The sequence below is a fragment of the Brachycentrus maculatus genome, unplaced genomic scaffold (genome assembly GCF_059751285.1).
Source record: "Brachycentrus maculatus isolate JH-2025_06_01 unplaced genomic scaffold, ASM5975128v1 h1tg000108l, whole genome shotgun sequence".
In the NCBI taxonomy this organism is placed as follows: Eukaryota; Metazoa; Arthropoda; class Insecta; order Trichoptera; family Brachycentridae; genus Brachycentrus; species Brachycentrus maculatus.
Window position 1 is genome coordinate 794,992 of NW_028280861.1, and position 17,117 is coordinate 812,108.

Here is a 17,117-nt window from a genome sequence, read left to right on the forward strand (position 1 = left end):
ATGGTTAGTTAGTTAGTTTTTATATTTATTCAATATTACCCTGGACCTGAAGCGGTACCTGAAGCGCAGGGCTGATCACCTTTCCTTCATGTGTTAATTGATCAAGATAACACTGCGTTTATATGATGCAGTACCCCCCATAGCGTCTCTCTTATTCTCCCAAGGTCTTCATCTTAATATTTTAGGGGAATTAGGGTCTTGGCTTCAGTCTAATGTAAATAAAATCTTGACTCCGGTTCGACTCCATGAAAGTCTCATTGATCTACTTGACTTGTTTCTCTGTCCGCAGATCTCCAGCCGTCTGATTCTGGCGCGTACACGTGCTCGGCGCGCTCGCCCACCGCGGGCGCGTCGCGCTGGACCGCGCGCCTGGAGGTGGCGCCGGCCGCGCAGGGCGCCCCGCGTCGCGCCGCGCCGCCCGCGCTTCTGCCCGCGCGCCCCGCCCGCCCCACGGTCCGCGCCGCCACCGCGCACGCCGTCACCCTCGCGTGGCAGCGCCATCCCAGCGTGTCCAGGTGACTGGCACTTCTTATTCTAGCATTTGATGATAAGATACCTCGAGATGTCTTTCATCTCTTGGTGCAGTACTATCCAAGTGACTTGGATCCTTTCTCCAATGTGTGATGATGAGACACCTCAGGATGTCCTTCATCTGTTGGTGCTTTGGAATTAATTCAACATATGTTCCGTTAACTCTGTGAATTTTTTAAGTGCAACCTGAACCTCGATTCGAAACCTAACCTAACCTAAGGTAAAATATCCCTACATTTTTAAATCTCACCTGGTGAACGAGAACAAGACGTCAACAATGATGGATCTACGCTCGCGAGAGGTGGTATCATACATGATAAAACTAGTGAAGGACGTTGCTACCATAAACCAAGCTAGGACACAAAATAGCGAACCCTCTTCTAGTGGAACGGAAGGTCTGTTGATGACAGTCAACAGTCCGGCTTCTCCTGAGGTTTCCATGGTTTTACATGGTTTCCTCCCAGCAATGAGCAAACGCTGATAAGTTCCTGATTGGCCCACACTAGATTATCCCTCCTGTTCCCAACACAGACTAAAGTAAAACATGTTTTTTAGCTAGAAGAAACAATAATCCATTTATAACATTTTGAGTGTGTCCAAATACTTGTTCATAAATCTGGATTATCTCCATTATAGGAGTTAATTTTCATATAATTTTTTGACATCTCATCAAAGGTGAAGAAGAATATGGATGCCTGGGCATTTTTGTCATGGGCTGGTTTAAGTGATCACTTTAAACACGTGTAACATGTATGTGAGGTCAAATTATAAGCTGAAATAATAAAAAAGAAAATGATTTTTTCTGGCGTTTCTCATGTGTGTGATTATAATCCAGGATTCGGACCTCACATACTAATATAAGAGTTTCTGCTCAATAAAAAGCTTCTTTTCATCTCACCAATAGATGTCTCTAGTGCATTTCTAGTGATTCAAGAAGAATGTTTCTGAATTGGTTCATATTTATAGAACTTCCAAGAATTTGAGTAGTGTGGTTGCCAATAATGGGTAGAATTGGTGAATGTTATAAGTGATCTTTTAAACTAGCCTATGACGGTCGTCAGCCCCGTAAATGCCCAGACTTCCATATTCTTCTTTATATGTCAAAAAATAATATGAATAATCCATTCAATGATCTATAAACCTTGTACATAATGAAAGAAACTCCCATAAAAAAAAACTCCTTGACCTGGCTGCAATTCCTGTATGAACTATCCTTTCTAACCATACTGGATTCATCCAGAAAAATAATCCCAATTCCTTTTGCAGTTACTCCGTGGAATACTTCAGCTCCAGTCTCCAGACAGGGTGGATCGTCGCTTCAACTGGCATCACAGATGAAAGCTATGTTGTAAGTTTATCAATCCTTAATTCTTCAACATGAAGCTTTTCTTGACCAACCCTCCCTGCCCCTAACTTACCTCTCTTCTTATTTATATAACAGATAGTTATTTATAATGTTTTAGTTTATATTTAGACCTGAAGATGGAAGCATAACTTCCGAAACTAGTCGTCATAATAAAATAAACACAAGTGGTAAAAAGCAAGTGTTTTTCTTTTACAATTTCATCATATATCATACCACAAAGTGAATGCCAAAACAAAAAATGAAATATGAAATTTTCTGATTTTTGTTTTTAACCCTTTCTTCATTTACCAAAACCATTTTGAGTGATTCTTGTACCATGTTTCGAAATTGGATCACATATATAGAAGTTCCAAGAATTTGAGTAGTGTGGTTGTCAATAATGGGTAGAATTGGTGAATGTTACATGTGTGTAAAGTGATCACTTAAACCAGCCTATGATGGTCATTAGTCCTGTAAATACCCAGATTTTCATATTCTTCTTTATCCATGTTGAGATGTCAAAAAAGAATTGATTGAGTTCTACTTAAATTGGTGATAATTTTCTTCCTCAGGTGTCGAACCTACAGCCAGAGAAGCTGTACCGGTTTGCCCTTCGAGCTTGGAACCAGCACGGAGCATCCGCTCCCAGCGAGATGACAGACCTCATTCTGACGCGCGCCAGAGACCTGCAGCCCATCACGCAGTATGAGCTAGTGGAAGCCAGAAAATTCCTGGACTCGGATGTTCTTTCTCTCAAACAGGTGGTCCCAATCAGCTCCACTGGCCTCAAAGTCATCTGGGATGTAAGTTATTAGCAAAAGAATACTGTGGAGTCTTACTTGGTATGAAAGTGAAGCAAGGAGTTGGCAAAAGAAGGTAGGAAATGGGTTGGCAAAATAATTGGTAAAAGAAGGATTAAAGTAGACTGAATTCAGTCAAAATGCGTTGTATGATAGATGTACAACACTAATGTACCCTCAAAGTCATCTGGGATGTAAGTAATCAGCGAAATAATACAGTGGAGTCTTACTTGGTATGGAAGTGAAGCTAGGAGTTGGCAAAAGAAGGTAGGAAAAAGACTAAATGCAGTCGAAATGGTTTGGCAAAAGAATTGGTTGAAAAAATATGAAAGTAGACTAAATACAGTGGAAATGCGTTGTATGATAGATATTTTTTCTATTTATTTTAAAAGATAAATATTTGTGTTGTTATTATTTACAAAAATACTTAAATTTTATGCTATTTGTGTGAGCCTAAATGGCTCATTTTGTTGTTTTTTTTGTGAGGTCAAGGGATCTTGCATCCTTATGTCACTGCGACCATATTAGGTCGATTGTGACCTCCCTTTGTATTACAGCTCACTGCCAAGACCTACATGAGTCACGTAACTCACGACCTGCCTTGGTGGTAGGAGCTTCACCTTCTCGGAGTCCCGTAGAGGTCCTCCAAGGATGTGACTTCGTTTGTGAGCGAGTGCGTCACAATTATAGAGAATGTGGATTGGCATTTCGTTATCCTCCATACAAAATCTGCATATTGGGGAGTCATGAAGTGAGATTTTTGTCATGTGTTTCCTCAGTCTGCAGTGTCCTGTCAAGGTCCTGGTTAGGATCCTTATTTGTTTTTTGCTAAGCTTTAGAGCTTCTGTGGTGAATTTCCGCGAGTATCCCATGATCAGTTCCTTTGTGTGTTTCATCCCTGAGCTGTTGGACCAGATCTCTTGGCTCTTGTCCATGGCCCAGTTTTTCAGACTAAACTATTATTTCAGACTAAATTAGAGTCATACTAAAATACCATTTTATTACAGCTACTGACTGACTACGATGAATATCTGGAAGGAGTGTACATCCGCTATCGCCAGATGCCGCAAGGCAGTGAAATAGCCTCCAATGAGACAATGCTCAGCGCCAACGACACCCAGTCTGCGGACAAGTACTCCGTGGTGGCCGCAAGGAACGGCGGCAGTGGAAGCTACCTGCTGCAGCAGCTGAAGCCGAACGCCAAGTACGAACTGTTCCTCGTGCCGTACTATAAGATGCTACAAGGAAAACCTTCCAACGCCAGAACTGGGAGAACCCTGGAAGATGGTGAGTCTACCCATGCTTCATTGTACCTTCATTTTCTGTTTTGAATATTGAAAGCATTTACTTTGTGATGGAAATAATGCAAGGCTGAGGTAAGTATTATCAATAAAATTAAGAAAGGTGTGTTGAGATGGTTTGGACATGTGGAACGTATGAGTGAGGAATGAACGGTTAAACAAATTTATGAGGGGAATGTAGTTAAAAAAAGCAGAGAAAAACCTGGCACAATCAGGTATGTCAAATACTTGAAAGCGGCCGGGTCAGGAGTCGTAATAATCGTCGGGTATGTATGAGGAGATGCATGAACGTAGAAGAGGATAGAATGTTTGCAAAGACAGAGTGGTGTGGCTTTCGATCCTCTCTGCCTACCCCTGCAGAGAAGCGGTGTGATGGTTAGTTAGTTAGTTAGTTAACTTTATGGATCATATTGATATATTATTTTGAGAAATAAAAAGACTTTGTTTTTTGATCCACTCACATTTTACTAACCAACTAGTTTCGGCAACATCCTGTTGCCCTCTTCAGGGTTTAATTTAAGACTAAACATATTTATATAAAAAAGAAACAGTGTGGAAGTTATTGGGTTTAACCCAAAGCATAGGTCCATTCTTGTCGAAAGCTTAAGAGCTACTGCCGCTAATCCGCTAGCTAGCCAGAGAACATTGAGCTTTGAGCTCCTCGCACTTGCACAGTGCAGGTATACGAGAGTGAGATGCGAATATAGCGTCACGCTTCCCGCACACTTTTTACGCGCTGTTTATACGCGAATTTATTTCCCATATTCACAAAATAACTCAGATGTACCCGATAGATTCTGATTATTACTAATAATATTTATTATATTTAAAGAGATATTGATGGTTATTAGAAGCAATGTGTACAAGGTACACAACACTGTGAAGGAAGGGTTAATCTTCACATTTGTTTGAAAATGCCATAACTAGGCGAAACAATTGTCAAAATATTAATTTTTGTATATTTTTTTAACAAAAAATATAAGAGTTTCTGCTTAGAAAAAGCTTCTTTACATCTCACCAATAGATGTCTCTAGTGAAGTTCTACTGATTCAAGAACAAGGTTTCTAAATTGGTTCATATATACAGAACTTCCAAGAATTTGAGTGGTGTGGTTGTCAATAATGGGTAGAATTGGTGAATGTTACACGTGTGTAAAGTGATCACTTAAACCAGCCTATGACGGTCGTCAGCCCCGTAAATGCCCAGACTTCCATATTCTTCTTCAGCTTTGATGAGATGTCAAAAAATAATAAAAAAATTCAATTTAGACCTTGAAAAATCTGTGTTTGTTTTAAAAAGTAATACACATATATTGACACTTCTTACAAATATGTGGACACATTCTCAATACGAGTTATGATTTTTGTTACAGTTCCATCCGCGCCGCCTGATAAAGTTCACGTTGGAATGATCAACGGCACTTCTGCGTATGTCCGCTGGCAACCGCCTCCTCTTGAGCACCAGAACGGAGTCATTCTTGGATACAAGGTACCTACTTTGCATACATACACACATATTATAGGTACCCTCGACTTGAAGAATATGGTTAATAATGGAAGCGATGAATACCGAGAAAAACTTGGCATGATCCATGGGCCTTAAAGTCATTTGGGATGCAAGTTATCGTCGAAAGCTAAACTGGCAGTATACAATGGATACAAGTATCTTATCCCATAAAACGGAACCCATACACAATTGTATCGCGATTTTACTGTGAATTTACATTCAAAAGCTTATCCCTGTCTCTGTCAATCTAAATATATACAAGTTTGTAAAACAACCACCAAATTTTGCCCCAGTGTAGGCAGTGAAAGGGATTAGTACTGTAGTTAGTCAGTTCAGTAAGTTCAGTCAGCTAGATTCGATTCTGACTCGACGTCGACCAGTACGCAGACGCCTCCACAACCTCGACCAGCACAGCAGACAGACACGAAACAGCGCAAAGACATTTGCAGAAAAAGTAAAGTAAAATTAACATGGTTCTTCTTTGTGGTTCCGCAGATCCAGATAAAGTCCAACTCGACGGGCAAGATCCTGGGCCAGATGTCGCTGAACGCGAGCACCACGTCCGTGGTGATCAACTCGCTGTCTCCGGGCGGTAGGTACGGCGCGCGCGTGGCCGCCGCGACGGCGCGCGGCGCCGGCCCATTCAGCGCGCCCGCCACGCTGCTCATGGACCCCAGTCTGGCGCCCAACCTTCAAGTCAAGTGAGTGACTTAACCGATTCCTGCCGATCCAGTCAAACCTTACCCGAGTCTAGTGAGTCTGTTGGGTTCTGACCTGACCAAACCTTACCCAACTCACAAGACTTTATTTAAAATTTCCTTTTTGTGTTTTCAATTCAATTCAATTCAATTTATTTACTTTCAATTAACATATACATTACAAACTAAAAAAAAATTAAATCGTATCCATTAAATACACACAAATAAATACATAAAACTCTTATCCGCACCCCAATGGTGCATAGGACACTGCGTCATATAATGCAGTGTTATCTTGATCGTTTTACGCATGAAGGAAAGGTGATCAGCCCTCCGCTTCAGGTACCAGTCCAGGGTAATATTGAATAAGCATTACAGTGAAAAAATCACTTACATTTATTTGACCTTCCCCCTGGGAATCGATCTCGGGACTTCCAGAACGGTAGCCGAGCGTGTCTAATCTTTTCTCTGATTTTGCGTTTGTTTCCAGAACTGGTCCTCCACCCGACGGCTCAGTGAGCCGAGTGTTCCGAGAGACCTGGTTCGTGGTGGTGTGCATCTGTGCGTTCATCTCGGCCGTCCTTGGCGTCGTGTTGTACATCTTCCTGAGGATCAGGAAGACCTCCAACAAGCAACTGGGACACTTCAGCGGTAATGATAGTATTAATAATTCTTTCTTCACCAATTCTACCCATTATTGAAAACCATTCTAGAAATTGGTTCACATATATAGAAGTTCCAAGAATTTAGGTAGTGTGGTTGTCAATAATGGGTAGAATGGGTGAATGTTACACGCGTGTAAAGTGATCACTTAAAGCTTTAATGGCCGTCAGCCCCGTAAATGCCCAGACTTTCATATTCTCCTTCATCTTTGATGAGATGTCAAAAAATAATATGAAAATAACTCCTGTAATTGGAGATAATCCGGATTTCGTGAACAGGTGTTTGGACGCACTCAAAATGTTGTTGAAAACTAGAAAATTAAAAATGGATGGATTTTACCACAAACTGACGGCCGAATCGATTGATGTAAAATTGATTAATTTTTAATAATTCAATTTGTATGTCTTCCGCAGTGCCCGTAGTGACAGCTTCGGAGAACTGCTCCCTAAATAAGCAGCCTTCTCTGTGGCTGGACAGGGGGTGGCGCTCCAGGGACAGTACTCCCAGTCGTCTGGATGAGAAGGATTGCCAGACTAAACTTCTCCAGGGATCTCTAGGTAACTATTTTAATTTATTATTGATTTGGCGTTTAATTTTTAGAACTCCATTTTAATTTATGAATTTATTTTTAAATCAAACACGTTTATTTAAAAAAATAATTAAACAAAACCTTTTCTTCAGAATGCAAAAACAACAGTTTCTGCCGCCTGTAGCGGGTAAATATTAAGTTAAAAATAACCCGCTTTTGCTGGGATATAGTACATTTTCTGGGCATTCCGAAAACATGTAATATTTACCCGCTACAGGCCAGAAAGTGTTGTTTTTGCATTTCGAAGAAAAGGGATTGATTTTTTATTTATTTTTAATTTACTAAATATTTTTCAAATGGAAAAAAACATTCAGGTTTTACCTGAAAAGATCTGTTGCACAGTAAAAAGTTCACTAAGTGGCTTGATATTTATTTTTAATACATTTTATTTTATTTTTAAACTTTAAAAACAATCTCCTGAAAAATCAAGTTTTTTGATATTTGATGTTGTTGAAAGAAGTGAGCGATATACAATTCATCTTTCTCCAATCAGTTTTCTGTTCAACTGTCTTCATCCTTTGTCCAGGGTTGCAGCATCCGCTAGCCGATGGTAGCAATTCAGAGTACGCAGAAGTCAACCTGAGCACCTTTTATCAGCAGCAGCCCGGAGTCGTCAGAGGTCCCCCGGAGCCCTATGCTACCACGGCCCTCTGCATGCAGGGCCCCAAATCTCTGGTAACAATTACATACCTGACTGCTAAACAATCAGACATAGCGTTCGTTTTCTCCTGTAAAAACATAGTATTAGAAACAAATAAGGATCCTAACTAGGACCTTGACTTTAATTTTTTTAATTGTATATATTTCATGTTTCCATGGAATAATAAAAAAAAATGTTTCACGGCCCGGTAAGAAATCTGATTTCTAAAATCTGGCCCGGCTGCTGAAAAGGTTGGCCACCTATGCCCTTGATGGAGCGTAAACATAAGAAACCTTTTAGCTTTTTTATGAAATTATTCACTTATAGAATGAATAGCCACAGTGACTTTACACATCCCTGTTTAACAGAAATTTTGATTGTTTCACATTCCTATACACAGGACCGCATTCCTATACACATCCGCCTCCGTAGTGTAGTGTCAGCACGCTCGGCTACCGTTCTGGAGGTCCCGGGTTCGATTCCCAAGGGAGGTAAAATAAATATAAGTGATTTTTTCACTGTCATATTTATTCAATATTACCCTGGACTGGGTACCTGAAGCGGAGGGCTGATCACCTTTCCTTCATGTGTAAACCATCAAGATAACACTGCGTTTATATGACGCAGTGCCCTATGCACCATTGGGGTGCGGATAAGGGTTTTAATAAATACACAGGACCAACCTGCCAATGGTTATGCCTGTAGGAAGAGCTACCGCTATGTTGAACAATATCTCATTGGATATTGATCTGTTCCATGTGTCTGAAGGAGTCTTCCGAAGCGGGATTCTTCTACACATTTAACAAGTCTTCTTGCATACTTTTAATTTGTTTTTTTTTTTAATGTATACGCCTTAAATGTTAGTTTGTAATGTATATATTAATTATTGAATAAATTGAAATTGAACTAAGTAGGGTCGGGGTTGATGAAAAAACCGCCTGACAACAATGTGTTTAGTTTTCTAAATTTCAGTAAGGTGGCTGTCAATCATGGATAGAGTAATGAATTATATACAGAGTATAAAGCGATCTCTTAAACCAGCCAATGACAGGTCGTAAGGCCTGCAAATGCCCACACCGAATAAAAACGTCTTTGTCTATGTATCAATAAAATCTTGAGTTCCTAAAAAAAACATCCTTAGAGATGCCAAACCAAGATGAAAATCAACCAATAACCCTTGTGCAGTGCTAGCCTCGTACAAGCTGTCCGTATAAAAAGTATGATAATTTTGATTTTTCGTAGGACCAGATGAATTCTGACGACTCCTGCATGAAGTCGGCCGTAAGTCCTTCATCTTCGGAGTACACGGACAATGAACTCCTGATTTCTCATCAGCACTCCACCCACCATCTTATACCAATGGTACTTATACATATTTTCTTATATCAATGGTATTTATTAATATTTTCTTAGCTTATACCAGTAGCACTCATTCATATTTTCTTAATCAATGGTACTTATTCAAATTTTCTTTTCTCATACCAGTGGTACTTATTCATATTTTCTTATATCATACCAATAGTACTTCATCAAAAATTTTATCACATACCAATGGTACTTATTCAAATTTTCTTTTCTCATACCAGTGGTACTTATTCATATTTTCTTATATCATACCAATAGTACTTCTTATACCAATGGTGTTTATTCAAATGTTCTTATCTTATACCAATGATACTTATTCACATTTTCTTATCTCAACCTGTGGTACTTATTGATATTTTCTTATCTCATACCTATAGTACTTATTAAAAAAAAATATCACATACCAATCGTACTTATTCATATTTTCTTATCTTATACCAATGGTGTTTATTCAAATGTTCTTATCTTATACCAATGATACTTATTCACATTTTCTTATCTCAACCTGTGGTACTTATTGATATTTTCTTATCTCATACCTATAGTACTTATTAAAAAAAAATATCACATACCAATCGTACTTATTCATATTTTCTTATCTTATACCAATGGTGTTTATTCAAATGTTCTTATCTTATACCAATGATACTTATTCACATTTTCTTATCTCAACCTGTGGTACTTATTGATATTTTCTTATCTCATACCTATAGTACTTATTAAAAAAAAATATCACATACCAATCGTACTTATTCATATTTTCTTATCTTATACCAATGGTGTTTATTCAAATGTTCTTATCTTATACCAATGATACTTATTCACATTTTCTTATCTCAACCTGTGGTACTTATTGGTATTTTCTTACCTCATACCAGTGGTACTTATTCATATTTACTTATCTCATACCTGTGGTACTTATTTATATTTTCTTATCTCATACCTGTGGTACTTGAAATACTTGTTGATGCTAAGTCTTCCTCTGCTTCTATTACCAACCACATTTGTCTCATAAATTTGTTTAACTATTGTTAAACTATCTAAACACCCTTTTTAAAATCAATCTGATGATCCAAATATTTCCAGCAAAACCGAAACCAGCACCACAACAACGTCCAAATGTACCACGAGCGCCTGCCAATAAACCCGTACAACGACCACGTCATCCAACAGACGTCTCTGCCATACGACTCTGGCAAAATCAACTCCCGACAGCCCCAGTACGGCTGCCACGACGGCAACTTCTCCCAGCAAAATACAGGGACGTACAACTCTTCGAATTCCGGAAACTACGCCGATATTCCAAACGGGGAATACGCTAATTCTTGCTACGACCGATCCAACCCTGCAAGCTTCGGCAATGCTGTCAATCAGAACTTGGGCCATTTCGTGTCTCATCCCAACCTGGAAATGCAGCGCATGAATTACTCTCACGACGGCAGGAGTAAGTTTAGCAATCCGAGTCTGGATATGAGGGAGTTTGGCGGACATCCAGTGAGCTGCGGGAACCACTACTCCGACTCTGCAGTGCTGGACTGCAGAGAGGACGGCTACAGGAAGGATAGAAACTGCGGGATCAATCTGAGAGATATCTTGCCATCGCCGCCTGAACAGCCTTATGGAAGCTGTACGGAATACAGGTAAACATATCTTATTTTCTTCCCTCTTTATATATATATTTCTTCTTTTAACCTTTATCTGCACCCAATGTTGCATAGGGCACCGCATCCTATAGAAATTGTGTTATCTTGATTGTTAAATACACGATGGAAAGATATATATATATATATATATAATTATATATATATATATATATATATATATAATTATATATATATATATATATATATATATATATATATATATATATATATATATATATATATATATATATATATATATATATATATATATATATATATATATATATATATATATATATAAATATATATATATTTGCTAGAGACAAGTTATATTTTTTCATTTGTTTCCTTTGAACATTCTTCTTATCCTTATTTTTTTATGTGCCTATTTACCAGACTCGTTTATTGTTTTATATTTTATTTATTTTATTTTTTTATTTTTATATTTTTTTTTAACTTTCTTATTAGTGTTTTCTTATCAGTCTGGTTAACCTTATGTTCCAAAATCAGAAATGGAAATCACTCATCGGGAATGTTATATATATGAATAATGTAATATGGTTTGAAATAAAAAAAAATTCATTGCAGAAAAAGGTTGGAGCAGACGCCCCCGCCACAGAGCCAGGGCGGCAACATAAACATCAGATCCAATCCGCTTCCGCTGTCGCCAGCGTCCGCCAAGAAGCAGATGGCGGACAGCCCGCAAGACAACCAGCAGTTCAACTGCCGGTACAACGCTCCCATTGGTCAGCCTCCGCCGGTAAGTACTGCAACAAAGTCACTAAACCTTTCCTTTCCGGTGCTTAAATAAAACGCAACGTCCCGGTGTTGGGTAGTCACTACACAATAAAAAATTACCAATTTTAAATCGGAAAAATACAGACATTCATAGCTAATCCCTATTAGTAATTATAAATGAAGCCAAAAATTATAATAATTTAGATTTATTTGCTGAAAACATTGAAAAACCATCTGGCGACGCTCACGGAACAAGCCACTCTTGTCGGGAGCCCAAAAGCTACTGCCGCTAACCCGAAAACATTGAACTTTGAGCTCCTCACGCTTACACAGTGCAAATATGCAAGAGTGAGATGCTAATATAGTGTCGCGGTTCCCGTACACTCTTCACGCTCTGTTTATATGTGAATTTGTTTCCGATATTCACAAAATACCTCCGATGTACCCGATACATTCTGATTATTATTAATATTATTTTTTAAATGAATGCGTAAATATGTAATGGAGAAATACCTAAAGTCTTAGCCTTGCATTTATTAAATTTGTAGAGATATTTTGGTTATTAGAAGCAATGTGTACTAGGTACACAACACCGGGAAGGGAGGGTTAAAGTCTTTAGAAACAGTTCAAAAACTTATTGTTAAAATCATACTTTCAAAAATTTTCACTTTTGCAGAACTTTTTTTAAAGAATAAATATTTGTGTTTTTATTATTTACACAAATATTTCAATTTCATACTATTTCTGTGAGCCTAAGCGGCTCATTATTAGGAATAGGTTGTGACACTCTGACTTAAGCTTCCGCGACACCACGGGACCACAACCCGACACTGGTATGTAAATTTGATTTTTCATCATTTTCAGATTCCCTCGTTCCCCCACAATTTCCAGACCGCGCCACAGTCACATTCCAAGCAACATTACCAGCCCGGAGTCTACCCGCAGCATGCAGAACCCGGCCAGGAGGAGATTGAATACCAGGACATCCTGGAGCCGCAAGACTGCCTCTCCCAGGTATACTGCCACATTCCTTACAGTGCATTTTTCTTCCTACCCTCGACAGAGCTGAATGGTGCATAGAGCACTGGATAGCATCGACGACGTGTCATCTTGATCGTCAATTACTCGACTCCAGTCTAGGCATGAGTCGGCTCATGGATATCCCAAAGGTCACTACTAAACTCTTTGATCCGGCGGTTCTGCACTATGTGTTAACCTTTTAACCGCGTTAACTTTGTTCCTGAGAGACGCCCGTGCGCGGCGGTATTTCATTGTTTTTTAAATGATTACTTTTATCAAGTATTTAGTTAAAAAAACTATTTATTTCCCTAAACAAAACCGTTCAATGGAATTCATTGTGCCTTTTTGGTACTCTATAATACACGTGTGTCATATTATTCTTGAAATATAAACAAATAAGATCATAACATAAATAAATCAAAGCATGCATCGTGTGTCACTATTACCCACTGGCCATGCGTAGAGTGAGACTGATATAGGGCATGATTATGGCGCGGACTAATTACCGACCTCGAGAAAAATCAGGGATCTGTTCTTTTATTTATCCTTGTGATGTTACAAATTATTAGTCAGATATTTCAACAGATGTCATAAGGCCAAGGATTGACGTATTATCCACACCATGAAAAAATCCGTCCAAGTTGAACTGAGGTTCGAAACTTGGAGCAAAGTAAAAACACATACGCTTATGTCTGCCGCGTATGCGGCATGTTTTGTGAAAACACATACGGTTATGCGAGCCGCGTGGATCCGGTTAATAAAATGCAGCTTCTGAGGAGCAATAAACAGAGATGTAGATGCATGTAATAAGTGCAAACACACGTTCCCCATGCTACAATATATTGCGGGTGCAAGAAAAGAATCATTTACTTATATATGTTACATTGCCAGGATTGCACGTCCTCAAACCTGGGAGGAGAGAGCGAGAACAATTGCTTCAGCATCAACGAGTGCAACAGCAGCTGCTCCGGGAGCGACATCAGCAGCAGCTGTGATCAGGTGAACTCTCCGTTCCAAACCTCAAAAACCATCATCATGAATGTAGAAGATGCGAAGATTGTTTCCAAAGGGAGAGTAGTGTGGCGTTTCAGTTCTTCCGTGCAATTATCCATGTATTTTAACCTTTCCTTCACGGTGCTAAAACTTCCATGTGCACTGTTTTTAGTACGCCATATGAAAGTATGGTTTACAACATTTTGAGTTTGTCCAAATACTTGTTCACAAAATCTGGATTATCTCCAATTACAGGAGTCATTTTTATATATTTTTTTTGACATCTCATCAAAGATGAAGAAGAATATGGAAGTCTGGGCATTTACAGGGCTGACGACCATGTGTGTGATTATAATCCAGGATTCGGACCTCACATACTAATATAAGAGTTTCTGCTTAATAAAAAGCTTCTTTACATCTCACCAATAGATGTCTCTAGTGAAGTTCTAGTGATTCTAGAACAAGGTTTCTAAATTGGTTCATATATAAAGAACTTCCAAGAATTTGAATAGTGTGGTTGTCAATAATGGGTAGAATTGGTGAATGTTACACGTGTGTAAAGTGATCACTTAAACCAGCCTATGACGGTCGTCAGCGCCGTAAATGCCCAGACTTCCATATTCTTCTTCATCTTTGATGAGATGTCAAAAATAATATGAAAATATGGTTTAAAAATGAGAAATTGTTCAACTATGGTCAGTAAAAGCAACATTCCTAATTATTGCTTTTATTGACCATAGTTGAAGTTTTTGTGTTTGAAGCAGTTGTAACGATTTTGTAATGTAAGCTCTGGTAAATGTCTGAAAACGAGAAAAAAATACATTGCGAGTAGCCACAATAGCTAGCGTAGCGACACAACCGCCGAGTGAGATGATCTGCGCACAACTGGCGCAGTAAAATCTTTACGACATGCGTATATATGTACACAAAACACGCCACGCCGCATACTGAAAAATGTTTTTAATTATAATAATAATAATAATAATAAATCCCTTACCGCACCCCAATGGTGCATAGGGCACTGCTTCATATAAACGCAGTGTTATCTCGATCGATTACACATGAAGGAAAGGTGATCAGCCCTCCGCTTCAGGTACCAGTCCAGTGTAATATTGAATAAATATTAGAGTGAAAAAATCACTTATATTTATTAAACCCCCCTGGGAATCGAACCCGGGACCTCCAGAATGGTAGCCGAGCATGCTGACCATAACACTACGGAGGCGGACAAATTATTATAATACTTTCAAGTAATACATAATTATATTATGGAGGAATAAATTTTTTTTTTGAGTTGTAGTAAATACAAATCACAAGGAGGGTTCAACCTATCCCGCCTGGTTCTTTAGAACTAATCTTTTCAATTATCCCTAGTTCAGACGTACATTCCTTTCTTATATCTTCTTTTGTAATTCTGTCGTATAATCTGCCTGACAACAATATATTAATTGTGTGTTTCAGTTCCCGTGCAATTCACCGATGTACCGTTCGCAGCAAACCCCGACGGCCTCCTATCCCGAGCCCTTCCCGAACGACTTGACCCCCCAAAACGGCCCCCCGCCAACCATGAATAACTCCCAGCTCCAAACCAACACCCAGTTCAGCGACAAGTCCAACAAATCCAAACCACCGCATCAAAGAAGACCGTACACTCCGGACTATTCCACCGACTCCAGCAATTTCGACAACGACTATGCCAACGCCAAGATGGCGACATCCGCGAGCGGAAGAGGGCTCGGATCAGGTCGCGGAAGTCACGGGAGCCACGGAAGCCACGGAAGCAGCAAGAGTTCGAGGTCACGGAGCTCTGACAAGAGGGACTATATCAAGTCTTCTTCCAGTGAAAAGAAAAAAACTAACGGTTAGTTGAGGTCTAGATGTGGAGGTCTTCACCAAAACGTTACATTTTCATTTTAAATTATTTTAAGTAATCAGGAATTCTATGTTGTAAATAAATACGTTTCTTTCATTTACAATTAAATCATGTCTTACCACAAATTGAATGCCGAAACAAGTAATTTCATTTTCAACATTTTGAGTGTGTCCAAATACTTGTTCACAAAATCTGGATTATCTCCAATTACAGGAGTTATTTTCAAATTATTAGCTTAAATAATAAAAATGATATTTTCTGGCGTTTCTTATGTGTGTGATTATAATCCAGGATTCGGACCTCACATACTAATAAAAGAGTTTCTGCTCAGTAAAAAGCTTCTTTTCATCTCACCAATAGATGTTTCTAGTGAAGTTCTAGTTATTCAAGAACAATGTTTCTAAATTGGTTCATATATATAGAACTTCCAAGAATTTGAGTAGTGTGGTTGTCAATAATGGATAGAATTGGTGAATGTTACACATGTGTAAAGTGATCACTTAAACCGGCCTATGACGGTCGTCAGCCCCGTAAATGCCCAGACTTCCATATTCTTCTTCATCTTTGATGAGATGTCAAAAAATAATATGAAAATAACTCCTATAATTGGAGATAATCCAGATTTTGTGAACAAGTATTTGCACACTATAGTTGTAATTATAAAGTATTATAAAGTAATTTGATAGCTGAAATTATTATTTTTTTCAGATAAAACTCGGCAAGCGTTCACGACCAATGGGCAAATGACAAATTCCTCCTCCAATCACAGCCAACTTCATTCCGGATCGGCCTTCATAGCAGGAACACCACTCACCAAAATATGACCCTTGGAATAACGGGAAAACTGTTTATTTATTTTTACAGCTGTGTACTAGAAAAAAACATCCGTACTTGAATTTTTTTTAATCATTGTGAAATTCTCTTTGTCTGTGCAATTTATAGTTCTGTACATAGATCGTTATAACTGAAGGGTGATATATTTCTAAGGCAGTCTACCTAAAGTAAGCAAATAGAACGCTCGCAAGCGTCTCCCGCTCTCTACCAACAGTATGGAAAAGACGCTTTTGAGCATTTCCCGCAAACAATGTGTTAATTGAACAGCCCACTATGACTCACCTGCACCAAAAGCTTACATAAACTCAAGCATATATAGGGTCCGCCATCTAAAGTTTTTTTTTTCAACTAGTGCTTATTTCGTGAATGGTAACACTTAGCTCATGTCTGATTTGACAGATAATTAGTTTTATCCTTCCGCTGAGCGAATATGGTTGTGTATACGCTTGAACAACGCTGGGAAATATTGCGACATTACTTTGAAAATCATGGTAATGTTGCAGAATGTGTGCGAAAATTGCGTACGGTTTTTGGAAGAAGAGAAGCACCGTCAGCTCCGTATGTTCGTTATCTTGTGA

General features: G+C 38.8%; 1 protein-coding gene across 1 annotated transcript in view; it reads left to right on the forward strand.

Annotated features, from left to right (window-relative positions):
* Positions 1 to 16,664, forward strand: part of LOC148310085 (protein sax-3-like) — a 385,600-nt gene extending 368,936 nt beyond the window's left edge. Inside the window, exons 10-25 of the mRNA XM_088259041.1 lie at positions 290 to 515; positions 1,798 to 1,879; positions 2,449 to 2,679; positions 3,684 to 3,963; positions 5,350 to 5,465; positions 5,979 to 6,184; positions 6,672 to 6,832; positions 7,258 to 7,401; positions 7,960 to 8,108; positions 9,316 to 9,435; positions 10,525 to 11,078; positions 11,670 to 11,841; positions 12,684 to 12,833; positions 13,731 to 13,838; positions 15,294 to 15,693; positions 16,414 to 16,664. Of these exons, the coding sequence (XP_088115167.1) occupies positions 290 to 515; positions 1,798 to 1,879; positions 2,449 to 2,679; positions 3,684 to 3,963; positions 5,350 to 5,465; positions 5,979 to 6,184; positions 6,672 to 6,832; positions 7,258 to 7,401; positions 7,960 to 8,108; positions 9,316 to 9,435; positions 10,525 to 11,078; positions 11,670 to 11,841; positions 12,684 to 12,833; positions 13,731 to 13,838; positions 15,294 to 15,693; positions 16,414 to 16,529 (3,215 nt within the window). The 3' untranslated portion in view covers positions 16,530 to 16,664. The remainder of the gene's footprint in view (positions 1 to 289; positions 516 to 1,797; positions 1,880 to 2,448; positions 2,680 to 3,683; positions 3,964 to 5,349; positions 5,466 to 5,978; positions 6,185 to 6,671; positions 6,833 to 7,257; positions 7,402 to 7,959; positions 8,109 to 9,315; positions 9,436 to 10,524; positions 11,079 to 11,669; positions 11,842 to 12,683; positions 12,834 to 13,730; positions 13,839 to 15,293; positions 15,694 to 16,413) is intronic.
* The last annotated feature ends 453 nt before the right edge of the window (positions 16,665 to 17,117 follow it).